This window comes from Pygoscelis adeliae, unplaced genomic scaffold, assembly GCF_000699105.1.
Source record: "Pygoscelis adeliae isolate BGI_AS28 unplaced genomic scaffold, ASM69910v1 Scaffold286, whole genome shotgun sequence".
Lineage (NCBI taxonomy): Eukaryota > Metazoa > Chordata > Aves > Sphenisciformes > Spheniscidae > Pygoscelis > Pygoscelis adeliae.
This window is the reverse complement of record NW_008825076.1, coordinates 7,897,280-7,923,241: the sequence shown is the minus strand read 5'-3', so window position 1 is coordinate 7,923,241 and position 25,962 is coordinate 7,897,280. Positions and strand designations below refer to the sequence as shown.

Below are 25,962 nucleotides of genomic sequence, written 5' to 3'. Positions count from 1 at the left end.
CAGTTCAGCTGAGCAGGAGCCAGCTGAAAACGGACCCAGCTCCTCTCTCCCCGTGGAAAAAAAGATTAATTTTGGGCAAGATCAGCATCCTGGTCCAGCTCAGATGGGAGCGCAGGCTGGAAGAGGGGCTGCCCGGCCATCCTCCATCCCCGGGAGGCGGGAACCAGCTGCGATCACTGCCGGCACGTTTTCATGTTAGTGAGGAAATGGTTAAAAAAATCCTAATTGCATTAATCTCCTCCCTGCAGAAGGAGGGAAAGGCAGAGGTGGAGGGGAGGTGAACCCCAGCACATGCAGCCCGTTCTCGTTTCCCCAGCCTGGGCCGAGCCGCTGCCAGCTGAGGGGTCACATGAAGATGGATGAGCCAAAAAGAGGGCATTTTTGTGAAGTTTAAGAAATGCTCATTTCAACAGGCTGATTTGCTGGGAGAGAGGGGGATAACTTCTGGCACAGCCCAGTCCTTGGCATCAGGCACCAGTGCACCCTGCAAACTATCCCATCCATAGGGCCAGACTATAATTTTTTCAGGTATTAAATATTCATACATTGAGCTATTGGGAAAATCTGAGCAACAGCGATAGGAACAGGTGAATTTAGGTGGGATCGCAAAAACTTACAACATGTTTCCTGACTAGACAAGTTGTGCCAAAGCCTGACATCGACAGCTACGTTTCCATCATCCTTTTGCGCTTCATTGAGAACAGCTGCCACCCAGTTTGCTGATGTCTTTGTACTCTCCTGCACGTTTGCAGCACCTTGGAAGACAAGAGCTGCTCGCCTAGGGTGTTTGCAACCCAGATGGTGCAGGTTCAAGAAGGTGAAGGAAAACTGAGCCAGAGTGGAAAGGACTCATCTGCTTCTCCTTCCAAGCGAGAGAAAAATTACAGCTAAAGGGCAAAGCAGCACCAGTGGGAGGAGGTCTGGGGCGTGAGTGCAGCTCGCCGGTGTGTGTCCAGGGCCAGAGCTGGCAGCGCTGGTCCAAAGAGAAGGAAAAAAGGGGTTTTTGAAGGAAATGTCCTCACTTTCTGCATGAGTCTGGACAATACATTGCCATTTTGAGAGGCAAAAGGATAAAAATTGGCCGGCTGCTTGATTTCTGAGTGACTCAAAGTGGTTCTGCTGGTTTTGTATAGCACGTTTGCCAGCGCTAGCATCACTGGAGCAACGCCAGCCACGGGCTGCATCCCTCCCTGCTGCAGGAAGGACCCCGCGGCACCACAGCCACCTTCCCGCGAGGCGTCAGGTACAGCGTCTAGTGCCACGAGCGAGCTCCATTGCTTTGAACAAACCGCTCTGATCTCTTAAACTGGCAGCTTCTGCCTCTGCAAGGGGGTATAATGATATTTACCCACTTCAGAGCAAAGAGCCGGGCGATCTGCCAGTAAGCAGGGCTGCGTAAGCGCCACATGCTTATCTGCCATCACCATTTACTTGGAGTCTCCATGGCCACGTCTCATGCAGGTGGGTCCTTTGATTCAGGAAAGACCTGCCCAAAAAGCACTGATATCCTTACACCAAACAGCCCTTCCAGAAATAGCCTTTCCCTGCCTGCAGTGCTGCTCTGTCAGTGTGAAGCTTTTAGGTCTGGGAAGTGATACCCTTTGCTGTGAGTCTAAATGTTTAGAGATTTCCCAAAGTTCATCTTCTGTCTTGATACGCATTTTGCTCCAGTTTGTTAATTATGATAGGAGGCTTGCAAGCAGGTAGCTCCTGGCTTTGAAGTCAGTGAGAAGACTCAGAGAAGGTGAGTTACGCTCTCCAGGAGCAGATGGCAGGAGGAAAACCCATGTAAAAATTGAATTTATTCCGTCCATGCCTTCAGTACACTTGCAGTGGCCGCCCTTCTCCCAGCTGATCTGTTTTTATATTTTTTAGTAATGGAAATTTAAGGAGGTAATGCCTTAAAACAAAGTTTTTCCAAGCATATTTCCAAGGAGATCTGTGGGTGTCCTCCAGGGTTAAAGCAGCTCCCTCTCACCCGCTCCCTGTGTCACCCAGTGCCGCTCCATGCAAACCCAGGGTGAAACGGTGCGACCACAGCACACAAAAGCATGATGCCTTTGTTATCTGGTGTTATTTAAATGCTTATAGCACCTGCAAACAACTGATTTAGCTTGATCTCTCCTTATCCCACTTTTGCAGGGCCGTTCCACTTTTGCAAGGCAAGAAAAGCAACCAGCAAGCTCTTCGCCCCGGTCTTCCAGGGGATGATGCATCCGTCCCTCGGGTCCAGCATCCAGCGCTGCTGGGTCTGCCGGGACCCCCTCCAGAGCTGCGGGCACACGGATCCTGCCCCAGGCAAGGCCCGGAGCCGTGTCCCGTGCAGGCAGCTGCAGGCGCGAGCAGCCTCTGGTGGATGCTGCTTGCTATATGTGCTGCCCTGCCATAGCCCGCGGGCTGCCCGCCGAGGGGACGGCCGGGCTGTCGGCTGGGGTGGTTCTAACCAGGGAAAATTTCGTTATCTCATTGCAACATCCACCTGCTTGGATTTATATAGCTCCCCTTTATATTTTTTGCCTTTGCTTCTGCATGCCTGCCGCAGAGCAGCGTCCTCCCAAAATAAGCCTAGTGATGCTGCTCCTGTCTGCTTGCTCCTGCCAGGGGAGAGCTCTGGGCATCAGCCGGTGGGTTTGCTTTTATGGGGCTTTATGAAAAGCCCAAGAGAATCAGGCTCTGAAGTGCCCTCAGGCTTATATCAAATGTCCGGTAACAACATCGGTCAGTCAGGGCCAGAAATGAGGAGGCATCAACCTCAGCCGTAGTAGGTCAGGCTCGTCCTTGTCACCACAAACCCCACTGAAGCCCCGAGCAAGGGGGACATTTCAAGCCTCGCCTCCACGCTCGGCTTATCAGCAGGGACCCACTGGTGGGAGGTCCGCTGTTGGACCAAGTTGAAAAGTCCTGCATAGTCCATGGGAAGATTTTATTCCCGTTAGTATGGATTTGTACGTGGCACGGACAACTGCGTTCAACTCACTTTGCTTACCAGGAAACCCGTGCTGACGGAACAGTTGCTTCCCGGCAAGGTTTCTGTGTGCAGAGCCCACATCACTTGCCTTCGAACGCGGGAGAGGATGTATTTCCAAAAAGTTCCTGTTCACACGACACATGCTAACGTTTCTTGAGAGAAACTGTGCTCAGCGTGGCTGCAAAAATGCCGGATCCCTGCTGACAAGGCAACAAGGATTGCAAGCCTGGAAAAAATGTTTCTTAAATCTGCAGAGATGACTGTTAACAAGAACGAAACAGAGGAGGCGGCAAGGAACCCTACATGGACTTTTTTATGCTGGATCTCCAACCTGAGATCATCAAAGACATCCGGAGCTCTGGGCTTTAATTGCACTGCCTGCCCTGCTGAAGCTGCACTGGTAGGTCCTGATTTCAGCCTAATCCCAGTTTATTATTTACCTACACTGTAACAGGGATAAGGACCATGCTTCCTGCAAAAAGGCGGCCGTTGGCCAGGCAGGCGGACGACAGAGTCTGTGGCCTTGCCTAGAGTCCAAATAGAAATAAGGATGGGCAGGAAAGCTTTGTGCTGGATGACCATGCCATGGAGTGGGAAGGTGAGGGCAGTGCAACCGAGAACTGCAGTGGGTGCTCCTGCTGCTCATCCTGCCCTGGAGCTGGCAGACACTTCTGGCTCCTCAGCCTGGGTTCCTATTTCATTTTATTTGGCCTCAAAATACTCGTCAGAATGGTAATGGGGTCCCATGAAGTTACATTAGCAGACAAGGAGGTGCACACTACAGGTCCACCGGCTCCCAGGCTGCTGCAGATGAAGTTGGCTCCAGTATCACTGACAATGTGCTGCAGCTGGCACCATGGATGTACCCTGAAATTAGGCATTGGGCTCTGCTCCCTGTTTGCCTGATTCCTCGTGTCCATAAGTGATTGCTAATGATGTGGGGATGCTTTTGTCAGGGCCCTGAGGGCACTAATGGGCTTTAACAGCTCTGAGCAGCCTCACCTGGGGCCTCCACCCACACCCCTGGCCCAGGAGCCCATTTCAGCCCAGCGTGGGGCTGTCAGCCCCTGTCCTAGTGATGCTGCAGGATGCTGGTCTCCAGCTCTGGTCATGTCACCATGGACTCACCTGGTGACCTGGACTCTTGGATGAACCTGTTTGTGATCTCCAGCTCTGCCGTGCTCGTTGCTCAGGTACTGCAGTCCAGCCCATGGGGAGGGCCCCCCACCTTGTAATCACTGGGTGTCTTTAGCCCTCTGTGGTGGCCCCTTCAGTGGGAACAAGTATGTGCTTTCATGGAGTTCTTCCATGAAATAGGAACTTTCCCATTCTTTTGAAATCTGTGGAATGAAGGATAACCTACATCCATAAAAAATGTTATTTGTGGCACCCATTTTTCTCTGAAAGCCTAACTCACATTTGTCTTCTGATTTTGGGTGGGGTTCAGTATGAATCAACTCAGGGAATGGGTTTTCTCACCATTAAAGCAGTTTCCCTGTTACATATATTGAGCTGATGCTCTCAGACCAATTACCTTGCACTTCTTTAATGTGTTATCAAGTGCTCTCGTACAAAAAGGCAGTGGGAAAACTATGAGGGTTGCTTTCTTTGGTAGCGGGGGGGGGGGGGGTCCCCCCCCTTTGGCTCCTATTTAGATAGTCTCTAAAGCTATGGGCAAAGAACAACCAGCTTTGGGAATAACAGCTCTTTGGGCCCTGGGTGGGTCGTGGCGGAGGATGGGGATGGCTCCCACAGCATGGCCCTCAGACTGGGCTGCCTGTCCTGGGAGGACAGGCTCCCTCTGTGATTTCAGCCACGTCCTTTCCATCCAGCAAATAGGTTGAAATCTATTGAAGGTCCTTCTTGTCTTGCGCAGTAAAGGTAACAGCTGGAATTTGGCAGGGTGAGAAGTGTGCTTACAAAGGGAAAAACGTGCCTGGACTTACAGAAAGAATCAATTCAGGGGAGGACCTATATTATTTTTTTTAAAATATGCATTCAGTCTAATGCCTGGAGTCTGCTCTGGACACCCACCCTGGCAAATACCTTCCTACGGGTTTCTTACAGGTTCATGGCACTTTTCCGGCAGCACATGCCCATGGTGACTGTGGAGGGATTCCTACCCTGAGTTTGGCTAGTGATCATCCTTTTCAACAGCTGATATGTTTTGGCAGCAGCATCTGACAGCGCTGGCTCTGAACCAGATTGCTTTTTCCCAGATGCAATTATCTGATAGCCCCTTCTTCCATGCTGCCCATCGCAGCCCTGGTGCTGCAGAGCCTCCCTGCCTGCCCGTGCAGAGACACTCTCCCGTCTCACTGGTTTTCCAGTTGCAGCCATCTGTCTCAGTCTTGATCAGATACCTCCATGTTGTATTAGTGGATTTGTGTTTCTTTGCTCAGAAGATTCTTTTATTTTCTTCTAGAAAAGGGTTTGAAACTCTTTTTTTTTTTTTTTATTTAAGTTCCCAGTTGTAAAGAAACTGATGTCCTGTCCAGACCTTCTGTCTTTTCAGCCTGGAAGTAGAGCAATCTTTGGTGTAATCATGGTTCCTGTGAGCACTCTGCGTGATCTCCAATAGACACCTGCAAGACAAGGTGGAGTTTATTTCAAAGTGCATCACTTTTCTGCTTCCCAGAAATGTCCGTTCTGCCTTCTCGTGCACCAGCACAACCCTTCCAGGCAGCTGCTCCTGTCTTGAGTCTCCTCACTCCCCACAAGCAGCTGCTACCATTAAGCCCTCCTTTTAGTGTTTCCCTTCCCAATGCCCCTGTGGGAGATGCTGCAGATAGAGCAGTCACTGAACTGTTGGAGGCAGGCACGAGATGGTGGCGGTGCCCCCATGGCTTCTGCCGCATGTCCCACCACCGCTGCTTGGAGGTCTGGCTGCTGCAGGTTATCTCCCCAAGCTCCATGCCTCCCTGTTACCCCACTGCCGCTCCCATGATATCACTGGGCTGGTCCGAGCAAGGATCTCTCTTCCATGTGGTTGCCATTAATTCCACCACCGCAAACATCAGCCTGAGGTACCGGACCATATCGAGCAATCAATCTCTAATTGCCATATCCCTCAGTAAAACAAAAAGCCCAAAAGGAAAGAGAAAGGGAATAAAGAGGCCGAGAGCTTCCATCTGCCCATTGCAGATGGCTCGTGAGAAGCCTCGGATGGAAAATAACCCCCCTTAGCCCGGTGCTATGTCCCTCTTGCAGAGGAATGAGCCAGGAATTTCATGCATGTAGAGCAACCACCAAACAGTCCCTACAGGTCTGCCGAGGACCACTGCTCATCAAGCGGCTGCTTGTTTACCTGCCGCCCATTTCCATAGCGTGGGCGTGCAGCTGCATTCCTGGGAGCCCCGGCTGCTCCCCGCCTGCCCGACCTGTCCGTGCGCAGGTAACAAAGCTCAAAGCCACTGTTTGGCAGCAGAGCTGCAGATGGGCGATGCAATTGCTGCAGGGAAATGTTGCCAAGGATGCTCAGCGCTGTGCTAGGCTTACTTAAGGAGCCAGCTCAGCAGCTGGGGTGTAAATCAGTGTGGTGATACTGCTGCCGGTGGATGGATGCAACTTTACGCCGGCTGAGAGTCTGAGCTGTTGGCTGGGGACCGAGCTCTGGGGATGTGCAGCACGGCAGAGCTGCCTTCCCCGCACAGGATGACTCGGAGGAGGAGCTCAGCCTCGGTGCTCCAAAGCCCCTTCTGCAGGAGCTCTCCCTATCCGCCAGCCCTGGAAATACCACAGGGAAACCACCCTCCCCAGCTTACGTGTCCTGTTAAGCAACACAGCCACGTCCCTCCTGAGCATGGAGCCTTGGTCAGAGGCGGCTGCGCCAGCACAGCAGGGCCCTGCACTCACCGGGCAGCTCTCGGCCGAGCAGGATGTGCCGTCTGGGTCTCGGATATGTAGGAAACAACTTTTTGTTGCTTTTTATTTGTGCCATGCTGATGGGGAGCAAACGTAGCTCTTGCTTTCACAGTCCCTGTGTGGTACTGCTGTCTGCAGCGATGTGGAGGAAGGCTGTCCTTGCCCAGCTTTAGCAGAGACAGGCAGGGGAGTTGGTGCCAGCTTTTTCCCAGGGGATGCTGAAATAGCTGCACTTCAAAGACTCAGGATGTGTCCACGTTGCCTTCGGCTCTGACGGCCCACAGTTCAGGGTGAAAGCTGCTTGTGTCAGCAGCTGGAGCTGGAAGGCAACCCGGGCTGAGCTGGGGCTGCTGGCCAGGATCGGCACCCGAGTCCTCCAGCCTTTCCCCACTGGTCCCCAAAGCATCCCCAGCCACTGCAAAGTTCCCCCAAGAGACAGTCCAGGACCACGGGCTTTCATCCTGCACTTGCAAGTATCCATTTGTGTCAATTTGGGCACGTTCCTTCCCCTCTCCCACCCTGTTTGGGCTGGGGGCTCTTTGCTGCACAGCCCTATAACATGCCCTGGGCCATGCTGCTCTACAGCAGGGTCCCAAACCCAAATGCAGCCTCTTGCCCAAGCTGTGCCACTGGGAAATGACCCTCCTAGGAAGGCCACAGCAGAGCACTCCACGGAGGCAACATCCCTCCGAGCAAGGCAAACAAGTGGATAAGGGTTTGGTAGGAGGAGGATGCTGTCACATTTGATTTTTCTTTTTTTCTCTTCCCCTCTGAAAGAGCCAGGTTATGTAAAATGAAAAAATTCCCATCTTAATGGTGGATGAATTATTTAAATGGGTCTGTTTGCTAATGTGATTGACTTCAACCAACAGCACAGGTTGAACTGTAATTATGGGAAAACAATCAAATCTCTATCTGGGTTCAAACCATACTGGTCTTGCCACTTTTTTTGTATTATAGCAGAACCTGTTGGGCAGCTTTAGTTAAGCTGAGCCTCCTTTCTGCTGCTGGGGCAAAGAAACACAAACCAGTAGAGCCAGTCAGACTGCAAAAAAAAATTATGGCTTATTGTCTGTGCAAGTTCACCCACACTGCTCACTCCTGTCTCCCGTGTCCCAGATGACCGTCTCTTGATCACAACTTAACTGAGCCAGAGGAGTCGAGGGAGAGACACACAGAGGCAGCCCCCCAACGTGAGTATTGTGCCTGCACTGATTTTTATCTGTCCCTGGCATCCTCGGCAGTGTTACATAGCTGGGAAGGGAGCTGGCTTGAGCTGCGCATGGAGAATTGCCCAAAAACCACGCAGCAGCGCGCTGGGGAGAGCTGTCACTTGGTGCTGGCAGCCAGAGCCTGCTCCAGCTCCCATCTGATGGGCAGAGGCTGTCGTGTCATGGGTTTGCTTGCTTTTCTGTCTCCTCTTGGAGTTTGCGGAGGAAATTTGGATTTTTCTAGCAGCTGGGGAGTTGATGGCTTGTTGCAAAGCGGCGGCTCTGCCTCTGTGGGTGCGCGGGCTGGCAGGGAGCAGAGCTGAGCCAGCCTGGGCTACGCAGCCACTACCCAGCCGGGACCCCAGGGCTCTTCCCTCCTCTAACAAAAACTTCTCCTCTGGCGTTTTCCACTTGGGCATGAAAGGTAATGAGATATCACTGGAATCTGAAATGCAAAGAAACGGCATCCAGCTCTAGTTCAGGCGAAGTAAAATAGCTGTGCAAGGGTCAGAGCAGTTTGTGGGTGTCAGAGCTTATGTGAGTACAAGGGAGTCTGGTCATGTTTGCATCTAGAGAGCAGGGACCAGAGGCAGCAAACATCAAAGCTTTCTCTGAGCAAACATCCAGGGTGCGTGACAGCCATGGTGCAAGCAGAGCCGGGTCTGCAGCCACGTCGGGACACACCACGGGAGCATGTGGGCTGGCGGTGGTGCCCGTCCTGGGCAGGCAGCACCGCTCACCCGGGCGTTAGTGCCTGGCACCGGGAGGGCATCACCTCCTTTCATGCCTGATCCACCTCCCATGCAGCATCTCGCACAGCGCTGGCCTGTGCCAAACCACGCACACGCTCGGCAGTAAATAACTTTCAATGGGCTCGTGGGGCTCCTTTCCCACCCCTGGTTTCCCACCCTAAATCAACCGCATCGCTATTGCCAGGGCTAAGAAGAACACTTTTTTCCTCTGTGGCAGCTGGGACCCAGGTTGCGGTGACCTCCGCTAGCTGGACGAGGTGGCCCTCTGTCCCCTCCACCTTCAGACCCTCTGTCCCCATTGCATTCCCCATTCTCCCTGGACATCCAGGGCAGGCAGATACGTTCCTGCAGGCAGTGCAAATATTCAGCAACGCTGGAGCTTGCCCGAGCAGGGGCAGCCCCAGGCACAAGGTGTGATGCTGATGGGGGCTGCCGTCCCCCTCCCTGCTCTCCCCTACCTTAAATCCAGGTCGAAGGAAGCGATGGTGGGGTTGCTGCAGGAGGCTCTGTCCACACGTGCTGCCTCCCTGCACAGGGATTTTGCCGCTGGGGGTTGGACTGTCCCCATCGCCTGCTCCTTGTCCCCTCTGCACGGGATGGTCCCATGATGGGGAATGCCCTGAAAGCACTTACAGGGGAGATGAGCACAGACCCTCCCATCGCTTCAGTGGAGGACACAGGACACTGATGTGTGGTATTGATTCAAAACCCAGCCTGGGCAGCAAAGTGTCTCCAACACCGATGTGTCACCAAGCATTTGGGACAAGCAGAGATGCCTCAGCCCATAAAAATGCCTGGCTGTGGCTGTCCTGCTTGTTGGATGGCACAGTGTGGGGCTGAGCTGGTAAGAGAGGACCCATCCATGATGCCACAGAGGGGCTAAAGCCCAGGTGGAGCAGAGCTGCCCTGGAGAGGATCAAGTCACCACTTGATCTGGATCAGGTGCAGGATGAAGTTGGCAGAGATCTGCCCAGCAAGGTGGGGAAGCGAGGTCCCATGCAAGCCTGTCAAAGAAGCAGATATTTCCCAAATACAACATCTTCCACTGAGCTTTGCCCTTGATCTGCTCGGGAGTGGTGAGAGGGTGCACATGTCCTGGCTAGTCTGCAAGTATGTGGTGTGTTAGGGGCTGTGCTCAGGAGCGGACTAGCTCTGCCTGGCAAACACGCCTGCAGCTGGTGGACTGATGTATGGCTGTGAGGAAGGCAAAGCCACGCTGGGTGGGTTTTTCTTCCAAATTAGAGGCATTGGGCACTTTCCCTCCCCAGAAGTGGGGAGGTAAGCGGGACCTCCCACCTTGTTTCGACATGAGCTTCAGGAATTCCCGAAGGATGGAGATTTGGTGGAATTAGTTCCCGGCATCTTTCATCAAAGCTTCGCCAGGGCTTTCAGAGCAGCTCACTTGTTCCAGCTGCCCAACACCACAAGCACGTTCCTGTACCACCTCAGCGATGGGAACCTGGCTCCCAGACCTCACCAGGAGCAGATGCCAAGGCCGGGAAGAGAAAGCATCCACCTTTCCTGCTCTGCTTGCACTCAACCTGGGGATGCTTCAGCTGAATGACGCCTGAAACCCTGTCATTGCTCAAATTGCCCAAAAGGAGCCTTGAAAGCAGAGAAGCAGCATCCGGAGATTTGCTCCGTCACTGCCTTAGAAGAGCTACATGGGATGTGCAGGGAAACCCGAGGCACAGTGTCTTGCCCAAGACTGGAGCAGTGAGCATGGTGAATGAAAGGGCCCCTCACAGCCCCCCTGACCTCCCCTTGCCCCAAACCAGGCACCACCGTGGTCCCAGCAGCTCATAGCAACCAATGGCCAAGGGAACCATGTCCCACGCATGTGTCCTGTGGGTGGGTGGGGAGCTTGTTTGGCAGAATAGCAGTAAACACAGCAATGTTGCCCTGGGTCTTCAAAGCAAGCAGAGCCTTTCCTGCAGCTCCTGCTATTGTAAAAGAGAAATATTTACTGATCACCGAGACTTCAGCCTTACATCAGTGGATAAAAGCCTGATGTGGTCTCCCAGCCCCCTGAAGCTGGGGCATCCCCATCAGCAGGGGTCCCCAGGCATCCCCCATTGGGGCAGCCCCATCGGCAGGGTGTCCCAGCCACCTGGCTCAGCCTTTGGACCTGCACCACCAGCAGCTTTAAGCTGCCCTGGCCATGGGGATAGGGCCAGATCCAGCACCCTGAGGCCCTGCGAGCTCCCACGGAGGAGAAGTGCCGCGGGCCGTCCCACCCCCATCTGGCTGACCTGGTTCAACCAGTGGGGCCAAAGTACCTAGGATGGTTTCGCAGGACTGAATCTTCCTAGCACATAACCCCTTTTTTAAATAGTGCTGAAGAGAAAAGCTGATTCAGTTAAAGACTTCATTACCAGCACTGTATCCAGGGGAGAGAGATTTATTCTTTTCATTTGCATGGCCATTAGCTTGACTCAGGATGCCCACGCACACCCTAACACAGCAGGAGCAGAGATGCCAGTTTATATGAGCATGGTTACGACGGATCTTCATGCCCCTTACCCCATGCAAGACCTGCTTGCCCATGCAGGGCCAGGAATGATGAATTCTCCATCTGTCAGGAGCAGCGTGGGCTCCGAGGCATGCTGCTGTCGAGGTCTTCTGCCATGGAGGAGGAGACAGCGAGACCAAGATGCTCTCCAGGCGCCATGTGCAGCGTAACGGGGTCACAAGCGAAGCATGGGGTGATACTGCCGTCTGTCAGAGCTTCCCAGGGTATTTACCACCCTCTTGCCCCAGACAAGGGCTCTGGGGATGGGGGAGGCAGAGGGAGCGTGTTGGCTGGGCTGGGAGGAGGTGGCAGCCGTGTGCCTCCACTCCAGACGGGGCCTTGAGCTATTCCCTGAGCCTCACCGCTTCTCAATTAAATCACCTGAAAAATGCGATAATGGTTCATTACCCACTTCCCAGAGCATTCTGAGGTGTTAATTAAGTAAGGTTTATAGAAGCTGTGGTTACCCTGAGATGCACAGGCAGATAAGTGGCTACTTTTAATCATCTTCCAAACCCTCGTGCGGGCACACAGACCTGCCTGCGGATCCAGCCAAAGCCCACCACGCTCCGGGGAGCATCGTGGCACGGCTGGCGGGTCTGAATACAGGTCACTCTCTGGAGCAGGGAGCAGGACAAATATTTACTGCTAAACCTCAGCAAAGCAGCAGGGAGGTGCTCATCACAGGGACTGGGGAGCAGGAGGGCAAAGCCTCCCTCCCAGCTGGGGACAGTGCAAGAGCAGACCCTTAACTGCTCACCCCAATTTTATAAAAAGCCAAAATCTGCTTCCTGGGTGTATTCAGGTATTGCAGAGGACCAGCTTCTGCTTTAGTGATCCTGCAAGCCCAGGGCAGCAAAGAGTCTGTGCTGAGAGGAGGGATGTCCCTGTGCCTAGAGAACACCTCACAGCTAGGGGCCCTCAAGCAGAAATAAGGTAATGGAATAAAATCCCCATTGCTTTGGTGATTGCCATCGTGGTTAGAGAAAGAGAAGTTGCCTCCAAAGGGCTGGGGTGTCGGGGTAGAAACTGAGCTGCTGGTTTTGTGATAGCCAGGGCTGCACTGTATTACGGCAACACAGACTTGGGGGTTGAAGTAAACGGGTGTGCAGGTTGGGACTTGAGGCTGGAACTTTGTCTTGGAGGATTCGCTCTTGTTCTCCTCTCCCTGAAATGGGGCACGTCTGCACACACGTGAGCAGGGGCAGCATCTCCCTGGTGCTGCCAGTCCTGTTTAGCTTGTTCAGGGGGCTGCAACCAGCGCCGGTCCCCAGCAAACCCAAAGGGCCATCAAGACAGCTCGTCGCCCTGCTGCGGCTCCGCACCGCCTGGGTGGGATCCCCATCTTAAGTCAGCGGAGGCGACCCTGGGGCAGGGTGTCTGCAGCAAGGGCTCACTGAAAACCGGCCTCTGGGCTGGCGGAGCAGCACAGAGCGGCTGCCCTGCTTCGGGGAGGATTTTCAGGTTATGCGAGGCGGGGGGAAGGCACCTTATCCTTCTCCCTGGTGAGGTGAGAGCCAAAGCTGCTCCTCCTGTCTCACCCATCGGAAGGTAATTTTGCAATTTGCCAGCCCCTGTCCAACACCTGTGCGCAAAACCAGCGTGGTGGAGAGCAAGCGCTGGGCTCCGTTTTAGGACAGCCTGTGCCACATTAAGTCATACAATAAATAAATGCCCAGGAAAAAAAAAAACCAATACACACACAAAAACTCTCCAATCTGCCAAAGGCACAGTACATCAGCAAAGCGGATCAGCTTCACGCTGGCCTGCAAAATACTCCTGGCAATGCGGATTTTCCATGAGTGTTCAGGCAGCTTTTCTGGATATAAATTCAATTTATAATTCTAAAATTAGATGAGGAACATAGTAGAGTAGCCAAGAAAAGAAAGTTTGGCTGGTGAAAGCAGCCCTGCCCGGCAATCGCCCGGCAAAAGGTATATTACATAAATCCAGCCTGAAGCTGAACAACTCCAGCGTTGCTGATGGGGAAATATCTGGTTGTAAATCCATTAAGCTTCACTGATCTGACAGTGTCAGAACTTCAGACTCCTGCCATTTTTTTTTTAACATCTTAAGCTCATTTAGCTAATGAGCTGCTTTATTCTTCTAAAAGGAAACAGTGCTGAGGGTGAGGATGCGCTGTGGCTCTACGCAAGTGTGGCTGGCAGCACCGGGGATGGTAACGAGAGGCCAGAAACCCCCCAGAGACCAGGGAATGGGGGACAGCTGAGCTGTCAGAGCCAACTGTCCGAGTCCATCCCTTCCCAAGCCCCCTGGCATGGGCTAGGAAATAACCTCCCTGCAGCATTTCCTTTCCCCAGCCACAGCCAGGAGCATCCCGCCCTGAGGAGCGATGCCATCAGTACCCAGGCGATGCCGGGGGCTGCCCTAGTCCCGTGTGTGAGAGCCAACGTGCCAGGGACCCTGTGCCCCAACCTGGACCCCGTGTTCCACGCTGAGCTGAGCATTGGGGGACGCGGAGAGCAGGTGAGCAAAGCTACGGCCATCAGCAACAGCCCTGCCCTGGGGGCTTGGATTTTCCAAACCCACCAGATTTAGGGGCTGGATGAGGAGTTTGCCTTTGGTCCCCAACACTGGGGCTCTGTTTGCAGAGGGCACCCATCACTTTGAAATATGCCTGGGCCCACTGGCACGCCAAAGGGCTGCTCCCAGCCCTGTTGTGGGGCCGCATCCAGCACCGCCGGGTATTTATTACAGTGACAGTTCTGGAAAGGGCTCAGGGCTGTAAATGAAATCCCTGTCTCAGGGAGCAAGCTCTACACTGCAGGACTCTGTGGTCTGGTCTTCATCCATAAATCTCCCTCAATAAATCCTCTCGAGTGGGGTGGAGGAGCGGGGGCTGCAGCTTCACGATTTGGCCAGTCCACACCAGGGAAGAAGGTAACAAAGCTGAACCCCTCGGAGAGCCTGGGCTGTCTGCGGGGTTGCTCTGCTGCAGCAAAAGGCCGAATCCTGGATACAGATACACAGGGGGCAACATTCGTGCAACATCTGTGTAACCGTGTGTGTGCACAGACCAGAGACCCAAAGTCCTCACCAGGTTTGCCGCAGAGTGGCAGTCCCATCTGCAGGCAGGGATGGATGCTGGCATCTCAAAGAGCATCAAAAATGGCAACAGCTTTTCCCCACTGATGGAATCCCCAGCAGGTCACAGATCCCTGCTGACCCGGGGGGCTCTGAGGAGAAGAAAGTCAGCCCTGGTGGCACTGCAGCTGTGCACGGAAGCCGAAGCTGCTATCCACACCCCAGCCCCAAATCCTGATCCGCCGGGCTGTGCCCGCAGCACTGAGTCACAGCAGCAGGGATCCGGATCTGACACGGAGCACCCGGGCTGCCCCCGCACCCTCCGCCTCCCACCACATCCAAGCCCAGCCCTGCCTCCCCAAACCGCGGGCTGGCACAAGCCCCAGCCTGGATGTCGCCTTCCCGGGATGACCCAGCTGGAGCCCCGTAGTGTTTAGCCCGGCAAGACACCAGCCTTGGGGAGCGGGCAGCGCCAGGGTGGGCAGGGGCTGATCTGGCACCAGCGAGCACCACAGGGAGCTCACGCGGCCGCCGCCAGCTCTGCTCCCAGTTTGCAGCACTGGGGAATGCAATGGGAATTAGTGCCTGAGCACTTCAAAGCCTTCCCGGCCGGCACTCAGGGTTTCAGCCCCGCAACAGCAGTGGTGGGTCTCACAACCTGCCTTCAGCCCCGAGGAGGCGCTTTGCCTGGGGCAGAGCCGAATTTAGGACTCGGCGATCCCGGGAAGTGCTTCCCATTAACATCAGGGGGTTGGTTTTTTTCTTTTTTGGAGTAGAGCCGGGTATTACTTCCCCTAGCTCATTATTCAGCTATGGCTCTTGGGGCTGAGCAGCAGAGATCAGTTCCCAATCCCATCGATCCCGAGCTGCACGAGCCGCAACAAGCCGCACCGTGCCTCGGGTGGCTTTTACTTGCTGGGAGAGATCACCCAGCCCTGGGAAAGGGTGGATTCTGCCCAGGGAAGTGGGAGCAATGAATATTTTTTTTAATTGTTTCTCCAGACAGTGAGATCTCTGCTTGTTTGCACAAAAGGCAAGGAAGCTGTTTCACTGATCCAAGCGTGCTGAGAGCACGCAAGCCGAGCTCCCTGCTTGTGCTCGCTGGCGCGTGCCTCATTTCTTTTGAAAATCAGATGCTTTAGGGGAAAGTTTCTTCTTCCAGCTCTGCGTGCCCACATCTTGCATATGCAGGCGATCCGGCACACCTCTGCTCTGCATGCAGATAAAGGCACAGGCGGGCTGCCGGCAGGGAGGCGGGCTGGGAGTGGGCAGGAGCCTGGCGGAAACCTCCCCGTGCCACCATGGGGCTGCAAAACCCAGGTCCCAGCCCAGCTTTTCACCTTCGAACAACAGAGGGGAGGTTTTCTCCCTGGTCATCTCTGCATGGTTGAAGGCTGAGTGCCCAGGTGCTTCGTCGGGAACGGGATTACCGTCCGTGACTCAGTAACGCGGCGTGACTTTTAGCATGTGGCAGTGCTGAATGCCCTCATGTGGAAGTCCCTCTTCTCCCAGCGTGGTTCTGGTGGTCCTGGAGGACACCCCGGGGTGGGCAGGGCTTTGCTGACCTGCTCAGGGAGGCAGGGAGGTTGCACACCCCTCCTGCCCAAACCCCGGGGAACCCTCCATGATGCTCTGCAAGGGATGCTCAGACACACGCCCTTCCCTGGTACCACCATGGTCCAGGAGGGACCTGGGCCCACAGCTATTCCGGGGAATCCAAGACTCCCCGAGGCTTTGGCTGATGGAAAGGAAAGAGTTTATCCCAACATCAGCATCTCAGGGAGGAATGAGGTCATCACTGATGTAACGACTTTCTCATCTCCAAAGTTTCTGCTTTCCATCCCTGCTAGTAATTTCAAAATTTATGATCACTGGGATTAGTGCAAAATTCTTAAAATTAGGGAAAAATTCTTAAAAAACACCCACTTTACTTTCAGGCTGTTTGTTTACCTCCTGCCTTTCCCAGCTTACTGAGCTGGGGGTGTTGTGGGCTGCTCTCCACCTCTCTGTTTTTTTGGGGGAGTTTTCAACCAAAAAAGGAAAAAGCAAGTTTTTTTTAGAAAGCAGAGCACTTCATCTGTTCTCGGGGATTACAGAATGCTACTGCCAACACTAAGTGATAGCACTCAGCATGATGAAGCATTAATAACCCCATAACATCAATGGGGAAACTGAGGCAGGGGCAGGCTGAGCAGAGACCTGAGCCTGGGGCAGGAGCTGGGACACTGCTCCCGGTACGGAGGGGCTGGGGACAGCCAGCGCACCCAGGGGTGCCCCAGCTCACATTCAGCCCCACGGGTGCTCTGCACACACCAGGCTTCCTGCGGGGCTTGGCTCTGTGCATCACCTCTCCAGGTTTCTCTGTAAAATGGGGTGAGTAACACTCAGTTTGGTGTCTCCCAAGGGTTTGAAGAGGCTGCAGCCAGCGAGGCCATGTGGGGAGCCTGGCGATGACAGCAGGGCGGCCGAGTGGTACGTGTTGCCTCTGTAGAAGCTGTGCGTGGTGCCAGAGGGAGAAGGGATGCACGGGAGCATCTCAGGACCCAGCGGGAGATGGGTCCATCAGGCTCAAGCACCACAGCTGCTGCGAGTTTTCCCATCATCAGTCCCCAGCAGTGCGGTCCCGACACGAGCCCTGCAATGCCTTCCTCAAGAAGATACCCTGTCCCGTCTCATCCCAGAGAAAAGTGATTTAAACAGCTCAAAAAATAGAGGAAAAATCTGATTTTTCAGCTGGGCTTTCAGTTCTCCCATTTTCCAAGCCATCGCTCTCTGCTTTGCCTGTGCTCCCAGCCCGGGGCTGAGGCAGGGTGAACAGGTCTGAAAATGCCTCCCCGGATGAGCCTGCTGCTTTGTGCATGTCTGTGGTTTAGCAAATTATTTCACTTTCTAGATTTGGGCTTTGTCCTGTTTCCAAGACTTTCCAGAACACCACACACACAAGACACTTCTCTTTTATTGGACTTTTTGTTTCTCTTTTAGGCTGAAACCTGAATAATTTGAAACGAAAGGACATCCTTGCGCTGGAAGCAGCCCGGCGTGCGGCACAGCCCTGAACATGACCACGGAGAGTTTTGCAGAGTTCCTGAATAAGCTCAAGGAAATCCATGAGAAAGAGGTCCAAGGTAAGGAGACATGAGAAGTCTTATTAAAAACTAACGGAGGTCTGTTTCTTTGTGATGCTACCTTGATCTGTTTGGTTTGAAATAACCTGAAGGGAGGAAGAGTGGGTGTGGATTAGGGAGCTTTGGGAATGAGGGCTCAGCAAGCATCACCCACGGGGATGGATGGGGACGCAGGGTCACAGCCTGGCTCTCAGGGGACAGCACCATCCGATAGCACCTTGGTATGGTTTATCCATCTCATCCCGGTGGAGAACAAGGTTTACTGAGAAAACCAGTAACTTTTTGGACGATGAGGAGGAGCGGAAGAGAGGGTGTTCCTGCATCCGATATCCCTGGAGATATCCCACCTGCAGGAAACCCATTTGCTTCAAACATTAATCACGAGGGATTTGGCTCCTTTCCTGCTCCTGCTGCCGTGGTCTGTGATGAAGGTGAATTGGGAGGTTTGCAGAAGTGACACGCACACCCGCTGGGCATCTTCTCCGAGCGACATGGATTGGAGTATATTTGGATACTGAGGGATCAAAGGGAAAGTGGAAAGATGCAATAATCTATAAGACTGAAGCAGCAGGACTGTGAGGCTCTGTTTAAGAAAATCTTAGACGCAGGTTAGATAGTCTGTTCCTCTAGGGAATAAATTATTCCTCGGGTCATACATTATTAAAATAAGAACCATTAGGTTAAGCAACCAAATGCCAAATCCAATTGTTTTCCTATTAGAATAATTCCCAGTATCAATATGATGAACAAAACGACAGCACTTTTGGAGGATTCTGGCATATGAATTCATTCTGCTCTTGTGTAATTCCAAGATGTGTGAGAGTTAGAGGAAACCGTTGAGCAATTTAAACCACATGTTTACATCTAATTTGCATAAAATGGGTTTGACAAGATGTAATGTCTGCAGATCTGTCAATGAAAGCCATTCTTGTTGAGCTGTAAATATCCTCCAAGATGCTTTGCAGCCCTGAGAGTTATAAAATACTGCCCACCCGGGAAATGCGTGCTGTAATGAGAAGTAAGTAGAAACAAAACTGAAACAGACTTTTTTTTCTGGGGGGGAGGGAATGCAGACTCATTAAAGAGTGGAAATACACAAAATGTGCTCACGTTTCGTACAACTTTTCCTGCTATATTAAACTGTGATATTGTTTAACGCAGGCAATGTGTTATTCCTTCTCGGAAATAAGGTTTGTAAATTGATGAGGTTTCTGCAAAGCCAGGCGCCCTCCTGAAGTTCCACCATTGCATTTTGTTTCCGAAGTGCCAGGGAATTTGCAATAAATACCCACCTCTCCGTCTCTGTTAATTATTCCAGGTCTGCAAAACAAGCTGACGGAGCTGACAACGGAGAAGTGCCGGTGAGCAACACCACATCTGCTCTACCCACGTCACGGCGGGACGGGGGGCGGAGGAGAGGTTACGCCACTTCATTTTCAGACCTCCCAGGCACTCCTCCGAGGCTGCCTGATTTAGAGAGCCCAGTCTGCCTTTCTTGCTCTGCCAAATTTAAACCTTTTGGTGACTTTCACTGTGCAAGTCCCCAGCACAGGCAGGGCTTGGGGTCATCCCAGCCCACCTCCAGTTTACCTTCCCCCGGCAAGTGATGCTCATGCCGGCAGGCACTTGCTTTCTTGGGAAGCAATAAAACGGCAGGAAGCAATCTGCTAACTCCAAGGGCGGGTGTCACTGGGCAGCGCCTGGGCTCTAACACATTTGTTTCCCTTCCTGCCACACAAACAAAAGCAATTCAGCCATACCAGTGTGAGCAGCACGGCGGGCTCAGGACAGAAATCCTTCCCCTTGACAGGGTGCTGCAGATAAAGGCACAGATTTTGGGGAGAAATGTAATAAACCTCTTTTCTTTGTTCTGTTTCTTCAATTAGTGATGCTCAGAGAATTGAAGAGTTGTTTGCTAAAAATCACCAATTAAGGGAACAACAGAAGGCCCTTAAAGAAAATGTAAAGGTGTTAGAAAACAGGTAAGATTTATTTTTCAATAGGGTGCTGTTCGGTGGCAGCGAGTGCACCCTCCTAGGGGGAGAGTTTGGGGTTTGCTGTCTTCCCAGAAGTGGGGTGTAGCACGTGAACCTCTTTTTTGCTCATACTGGGCTGCTGGGGGAGCTGCGGGAGCCTGGACACACACAGAGGAGCTTTCCTAAGCTGATGGTTGTGGGACTGGATCTGGGGCGGTGGAAGGGCCAGGGCTGGGGTGCATGGGTGATAACCCTTCTCACCAATTCTGGGTGATGGACTGGGTGCTTACTCTTCCCCATGGGGAGGGCAGGAGCTTATTTCCCCCATGGGAACCGTGTGGTAACAAGCTGCCGGCCCTGGGTTTTCCTCCAGGCTGCGAGCGGGTCTCTGCGACAGATGCATGGTCACCCAAGAGCTGGCGAAAAAGAAGCAGAATGAATATGAGACCTCCCATTTCCAGAGCCTGCAGCACATCTTCATCCTCAGTACGTACCACCGCCTGCTGTAAGCTTGGCTTCGGCTGGCTGCGTCTTTGCTCAGTTAATGCCTCTCACAGATATTTGCACGTGAGCTGCCCCCCGGTGACCAGGCACCCAGGAGGGGGTTGGGGATGGGGAGAAGGGAGGGAGCCGATGCAAGTGTGGAGGCCTTGAAAAATCAGATCTGACCAGGACTGTGGATGGCAGCCCACGTCCCCCTGCAAGCAGAGGTAACCGCTCACACAAAGTGGCAGAGCTGGGGGGGTTGCAGCCCTCCGCACCTCCAGAAAAATGAGAGATGCTCATGCCGAGAGCAGCTCCGAGCTGGCCAGGCCATGTCAGCTGCCTGGAAAAAAGATGCATTTGGCACTGCAGAAGCAACACTCTGGCAAAGACAGGAAAGTCACAGCAGCAGCTCAGCACGGGTAAACGGTAATCAAGCAACACGTGTGATGGACCTTCTCCCAAGCCTTTGGCAGAGCTCCCAGCACCGCTCAGGCATGGGGTGTTTTTCCCTGGGGATCTGGCTGGCCCAGGGAGGGTCGTGGCGGTAAAGGAGATGAGGCATTAGGAGGGATGGAGAGGTGCCGGCAGCCCTTGGTTTATCTCCCCTGTTACGCCATTGCTCCCTGAGTGCTGCTTTTGAGCAGGAACAAGCAGAGGCGGCAGCCCACCCTGTCTGGGAGCCTGCCTGCTCACGCTCACTGCCTCCTCACTGCAGCGCCTGGCTGCTGGATACTCACAGCTCCCTCTGGCCTTCATCCGATCCCACTCGAAGCCCCCAGCCCTTCCCCTAGCACAGCACCCGCTCTTCGGAGGCAGCCGTGGTGCTCGCAGGCAGGGTGCCGGCTGGGTCCATCCCACCGTGCTGCAGCCACCATCCCGTCTGGATCACGCTCTCCCCCCGAGCTGGATGGGCTGCAAGCAGACTCCAATCCTGACCAAACATGAGTCGGAGAGTTGCTCCCTTTTATCCCTTAGCCCCCCGTATGTTTTCAGAGAAGGAAGGAAATGCGGCATCTCTCCGAAACCTGGTGCCATTCCCTCCTCCTCCCCCATGCACCCCAGCAAGCTGCGAGGAGCATCAAGCTCTCTCCTTGCGACGCCTGAATCCATGGCACAACTTGTGTCCCTGCAGCTAACGAGACGAACCGCCTGAGGGAAGAGAACAAAGCTCTCAAGGAAGAACTGAAGAGGCTCCGGAGCCTGGAGTAAGTGCTTTCCTGGATTTCATTCATTATGAGGGGTGTTGGTAAGGACAGAGGTATCCACGCAGCTGAGCAGGGCTACATCCAGACTGCGGCATCCTCAGGGGTATTTTAGCATCTAACTCCTACAGATTCCTGTTGAAACACCCGTAACAGTCTCTAAGTCCTTGTTGACCTCTTCTCACTCCCCTGTTCACCAGCATCCAAGGATTCAGTTTTTGGGTAACAAGGGTATTCAACAACTCCCCATGGGGGACTGCTCATGGGAAGCAAAGCCCTGGGCTGCTCACCTTGGCCACGGACCTCAACCTGGGCTTCCATGGCTTTTCCATGGCACCAGCTCCCCTCCTGCAGCAGCCAGAGAGGGTCTGCAGGAAGCAGGTTGTGTTATGGGGAAGGAGGGTGACACGCAAAGGACTGAGACAGGGTTGAGAGGGAGGAGTGATCTGCACCAACAGGTTCATATCCCAGCAGAGCGCTGTGCTGAAAGCCAAGTAACCTGCCAGGCTGGCCAATATATACAAATCAGCTCATTCCTCAAGGGTTTAAAGTCCAAAGGAATTAGCACTGAGGGATTAGTTTAGAAATGTGTTTTCTTTGGAGCACAGAAGCTCCATCCGCTTAAAGAGAAACTCTCGCTTTTACTCCCCAACGCTTCCCAAGGCCTGAGGAGTTACAGAGCTGTAGGATGGGCTGGGTTTTCTGAGCACCAAGCGCTCCTGCTCTGCTCTGCTCTGTTCTTCCCTGGGCTGCTGGATAGAAAGATTTCCAGCCAAACACCCATGTCTCGGCATCAGGGGCCAGCCAGCACTTTGTTCATGACATAAGCGTGGGTCTCCGAGACTCAGTGACTCCCTCGTAGTGACCAAGAGCATCAGCCCCACCAGCTCGATATGGTGAAGGGGGACAGCTGCCACATCCCCGTGGTGAATCCACCCCTGCATCAGGCTGAAAGCCCAGCCAGGGACGTACAGGTACTCACAGAGCTTTTGCAATAGCCACAGTTGGGTTTTGGCTTACCCAACGTCATGGCTTCCCGCGACATTACCCACAGGCAAGTGGGGAAATCAGACCTTGAGCTGTCGTGCTGGCTCTGTCCCATGCTCCAGACTGCAGCTGAGCTGGCAATAAGCTGCAATGGAAGGAGGTGAGTCTGAGGAGCCGGTATATCCACCAACACAGAATCATAGAATCATATATATGTATAAATATGTATATTTATATATCGGGCTCTCAGAACTCCCGGCACAGTGGCTCTCAAACTGGTGATTTCCTTCTCCTGCCCCTTCTCATTCATTTGTGTCCTTCTGCGTTCAACAGGGAGAAGACAAAGCCCCCAGGAGTCGCCTCCAGAGAAAGCAGCTCCACCCCCAGCTCCCCCTTGGCTTTACTGTCCCCAGCAAGCAGGAACGCCGGCAGCGAGCAAGCAGCTCACAGGGGAGCCGAAGAAGCTCACCATGATGTGCCAGGCCTTGAGCTGGGAGAAGGTGCGTGCTGCTGGCTCCCACCGCCCTCGAGGGACCTGGGGACAGGAAGAGTGACTGAGCCGTGGTGCAAAGCTGCTCTGGGAAAGGGTCTCAAGAGCAAAGACCAAGCTGGGGGAGGGGAGGGGAGTGGAACTGCATGTCAAGGGACAAACAAGCTGGTACGCATTAGATCAAAAGAGTTCTTGGGTGCCCTTACCGTAAGACGAGTGCTGTGCAGGTGTGGACCCGACACCCATTTCATGCAGAGACCATGTTGTTGCCATGCTGCCACCCACACCTGCAATGGAGGGTACGTTCATTCAGGTGGTGGCTTGAGCCAGACAGAAATTTTGGCTCAAAATCCTCAACAGGAGGTGGTTGGAGCCAGCCAGCGGTGTCCCCGTGAGGCTGCGAGACTCCGGCATGTGGCAGGGCAGGGCAGGGCAACCTGCAACAGCTCTGCAGGACCGTCATGGTGGCTGCTTGTGTCTTTTTTTGCAGAAAAGCCTGCAGGACAGAGAAGCTCTCCAAGCAGAAGGACTTCCCCGAGCACTGTCCTCCAGGAAGTCAGCCTTGCAGAAATTGTGAGTTGCCGGAGGTAGCCTGGTGTCCTCAGGCCTTCTCCCCACCACTGTGGTCATCTGAACTGGATCAAGGGGGGTGGACTAGGAGAGAGAATGAGTAGGAGGCACTTAGGGGGTAGAATAATTAGCCGGACTTGGGCAATTTGCCATTGCCAGAGCCAAGGAGGGCACCTACCAAATGCCAGATGCATCCTCTCTGCAGAAATTGCCACTCACTGCAAGCAAAGCATTCAGAGTTTGGCACAGGCTCCCATCCCCGCTGTGAGTGTGCACATCTTTGCTCCTGTGTTTAACCTCCATGACAACACGCCTAGCATCCTTGAGTCCTCTGCCCATCTCTCTGGTTCCTCTCTCAGATGTCTTGCTGGGGGAAGCTCTGAGGAGTGAAGGACCTGGGGAGATCGTGCTGAGCCACATGTCAGTGTAGCTTCTCCTGGGTTATAGAGTCAGCTCTCCATTATCTGGGCGAGCAAGAAGCTGGAGCATTGTGAGTGTTGGAAAAGCCTGGAGAACATGTAAACTGTGGGATTTGTGGGTACTGAGAACAAATACGCCACAGCAGCCCTGCCCAAGAGCATTGCAGATGTCTCTCCATCTGCAGCATAATGGATATTGGTATTTTCAGAGGGCCTGGCATTCAGTGGTTGCCATTTTGTGCACTGATGCAAGCCTGCGATGCCTTTAAAACAGAGAGTATGTGCCAGCCAAAGGATGCTGAGTGATATGGTGATATTGGGCACTGGGAGGTGACACGGCAGGACCTGGAGCCCTGTTCCTGGTAGTGGGAACTCAAGCCCACGTACACACCCACATAGATGCTTCTGTTTTGGCACAGGCTTCACTTACCTGAACTCCACAGAAAACTTGAAAGAGCAGGTGAAAAGGGGTTTTGGTAAGGCTGCAGGCAGGCTGTGAGTATAATTAATAGGGATCACAGGAAGGGTTGGTGGCATCTCCGGGTGGGCAGGGGAAAGTCAAGTCCGAACATGTGGTGAGCTTTTCATGACAGCAGATGGAGATGATGATGTCTTGGCCTCACAGCCAGGTACTCCACTGGAAATACAGCCATCAAATCAGTGCATGCCAGGAGCTTGCATGAATAAAGTCTAGCGGCCTGACTAGGGGTCAGGGAATTTGCAGCGTCTTATCTTGGTTAAGCCACTGAATCATGGCTTGGCTTGACTTGAGAGGAGGCACAAGACCTCCTGGGCTACAAATCAGTGCAGCCAGAAAATAAAGAGTAGTGTAGATCCCGCCAGAAAACATGAAGGGGAAATTTCCTGGGAAAACCAATAAAAATATGGTTGAGCTGTTGACCAGAATTGTATCAAACAGAGCACTTAGGAGTTGTCTGTCTTGTTCACGCTGGTGAAGAGCTGCATCTCTGCTCGGCAGGGCTGCCCTTAGCCGCTCGCTGCCTGGGGTGCACAGCAGAACGGCTCACCTGGACTTTCTCCCCTCTGCCGCAGGCATCCCAGAGGATCGCCAACCAGCTGCATGGAACCATTGCCCTGGTGAGACACGGCTCCAGACCCTGCCTCCTGGAAAAAAGTCCTTCGGGGGCAGCAGTGTCCCCACCAGCAAGGAAGACCCCTCTCCCACCAGAGCGCGAGCACAGCCCCAGCCTTGAGGCGTGAGTTACCTGGTCGTGGGTCGCGGTGTGGGCCTGATCCATGGCCCGTTGCAGGTGTCCCACCGGGCAGACTGCGATGAGATGGCCGGTATTCGTTGTATCCTCCCACCTTCTTCTCCAGACTTCTCCCACAGCCCTGGGGAGGGGGGGTCTCCCAGTTGACACCAGCAAAAAAATGACTGGAATCTGGACCGACGAGATCAGCCTCTCCTTACTCCAGCTTCATCAGACAGACCCATAAAGTGAACTGGGTGCCCCCACCTCCAGCCAGGAGAAGGACTTGCCTCACTGGAGGCAACAATCCCTGCTCCTCCTTATCTGTTCTAATGGGCTTTCCTGCAGGGCTCAGCACTTCCAGGGCTTATCCTCCCCATTGATTTCAGAAGCACAGAGGGCTGAGGAAAGCCAGTGAGTTCAGCTGTAGAGACAGCGAGTTTCCCAGAGTGGGAGCAGATCTGCTGAGCATTCCCGGGAAAAGCTCGCACACACAGAAGCTGCCAAATAACCAGCGATAGCAGGGACTCGGTTTGCAGGGCAGATTCATGCACCATACCAACCTTCTTAGCATGGCTGTAAAAATCTCCCATTGAGTGAGATTAGGGGAGGGTGGGCTGTTCCTCTGTCCTGGAGGTCTTCAGGCCCACCAAGGCACGAAGAAAGCCCAACGGGGGGAGTTAGGATGCTTCTGGCTGTAAGGCATGGTTTGACAAGTGACTTCTCAGCAGCAGTGCTGACGTGAGTGGTCACTGCATCCCCTCCACTCGCTCAACCCCCTGCCTGGAGCTGCCGTGGCCCAGGGACAGGAGAGCGCTGTTGGATGGTGGGATGGTGATGGCTTCCTGCAGTGTGTGCAGTGCAGAGAACTGCTGCCGGCTGCCTGACCCCCACAGCCTCCGGGATCCTCCTCCCCAGCACAGCACCCAAAGGCAAGCGTGATGCACAGGCCAAGAGCTGCAGCAGGCAACAGGGCACAAAAAGAGCAGGAGAGACCACGCACATCACCTGCAGGAGTTGGGAAATCACATGAAAATTCTCTAATTAACATGATTATTTTTTTCCTGCTTCTTTTAGTTATTTAACAGCAAGCAAACCGGACTCCCCCAAGGTTGCTCCATCCTACGAAAACCTAAAACTGACC

General features: G+C 53.6%; 1 protein-coding gene across 1 annotated transcript in view; it reads left to right on the top strand.

Annotated features, from left to right (window-relative positions):
• The first annotated feature begins 17,410 nt into the window (after nt 1-17,410).
• The window catches only part of RBBP8NL (RBBP8 N-terminal like), a 13,910-nt gene continuing 5,358 nt past the window's right edge, over nt 17,411-25,962 (top strand). The window contains exons 1-9 of the mRNA XM_009326882.1: nt 17,411-17,477; nt 18,796-18,838; nt 19,364-19,459; nt 19,827-19,939; nt 21,072-21,144; nt 22,462-22,628; nt 23,109-23,191; nt 24,661-24,824; nt 25,896-25,962. Coding sequence (XP_009325157.1) covers nt 17,411-17,477; nt 18,796-18,838; nt 19,364-19,459; nt 19,827-19,939; nt 21,072-21,144; nt 22,462-22,628; nt 23,109-23,191; nt 24,661-24,824; nt 25,896-25,962 — 873 coding nt within the window. The remainder of the gene's footprint in view (nt 17,478-18,795; nt 18,839-19,363; nt 19,460-19,826; nt 19,940-21,071; nt 21,145-22,461; nt 22,629-23,108; nt 23,192-24,660; nt 24,825-25,895) is intronic.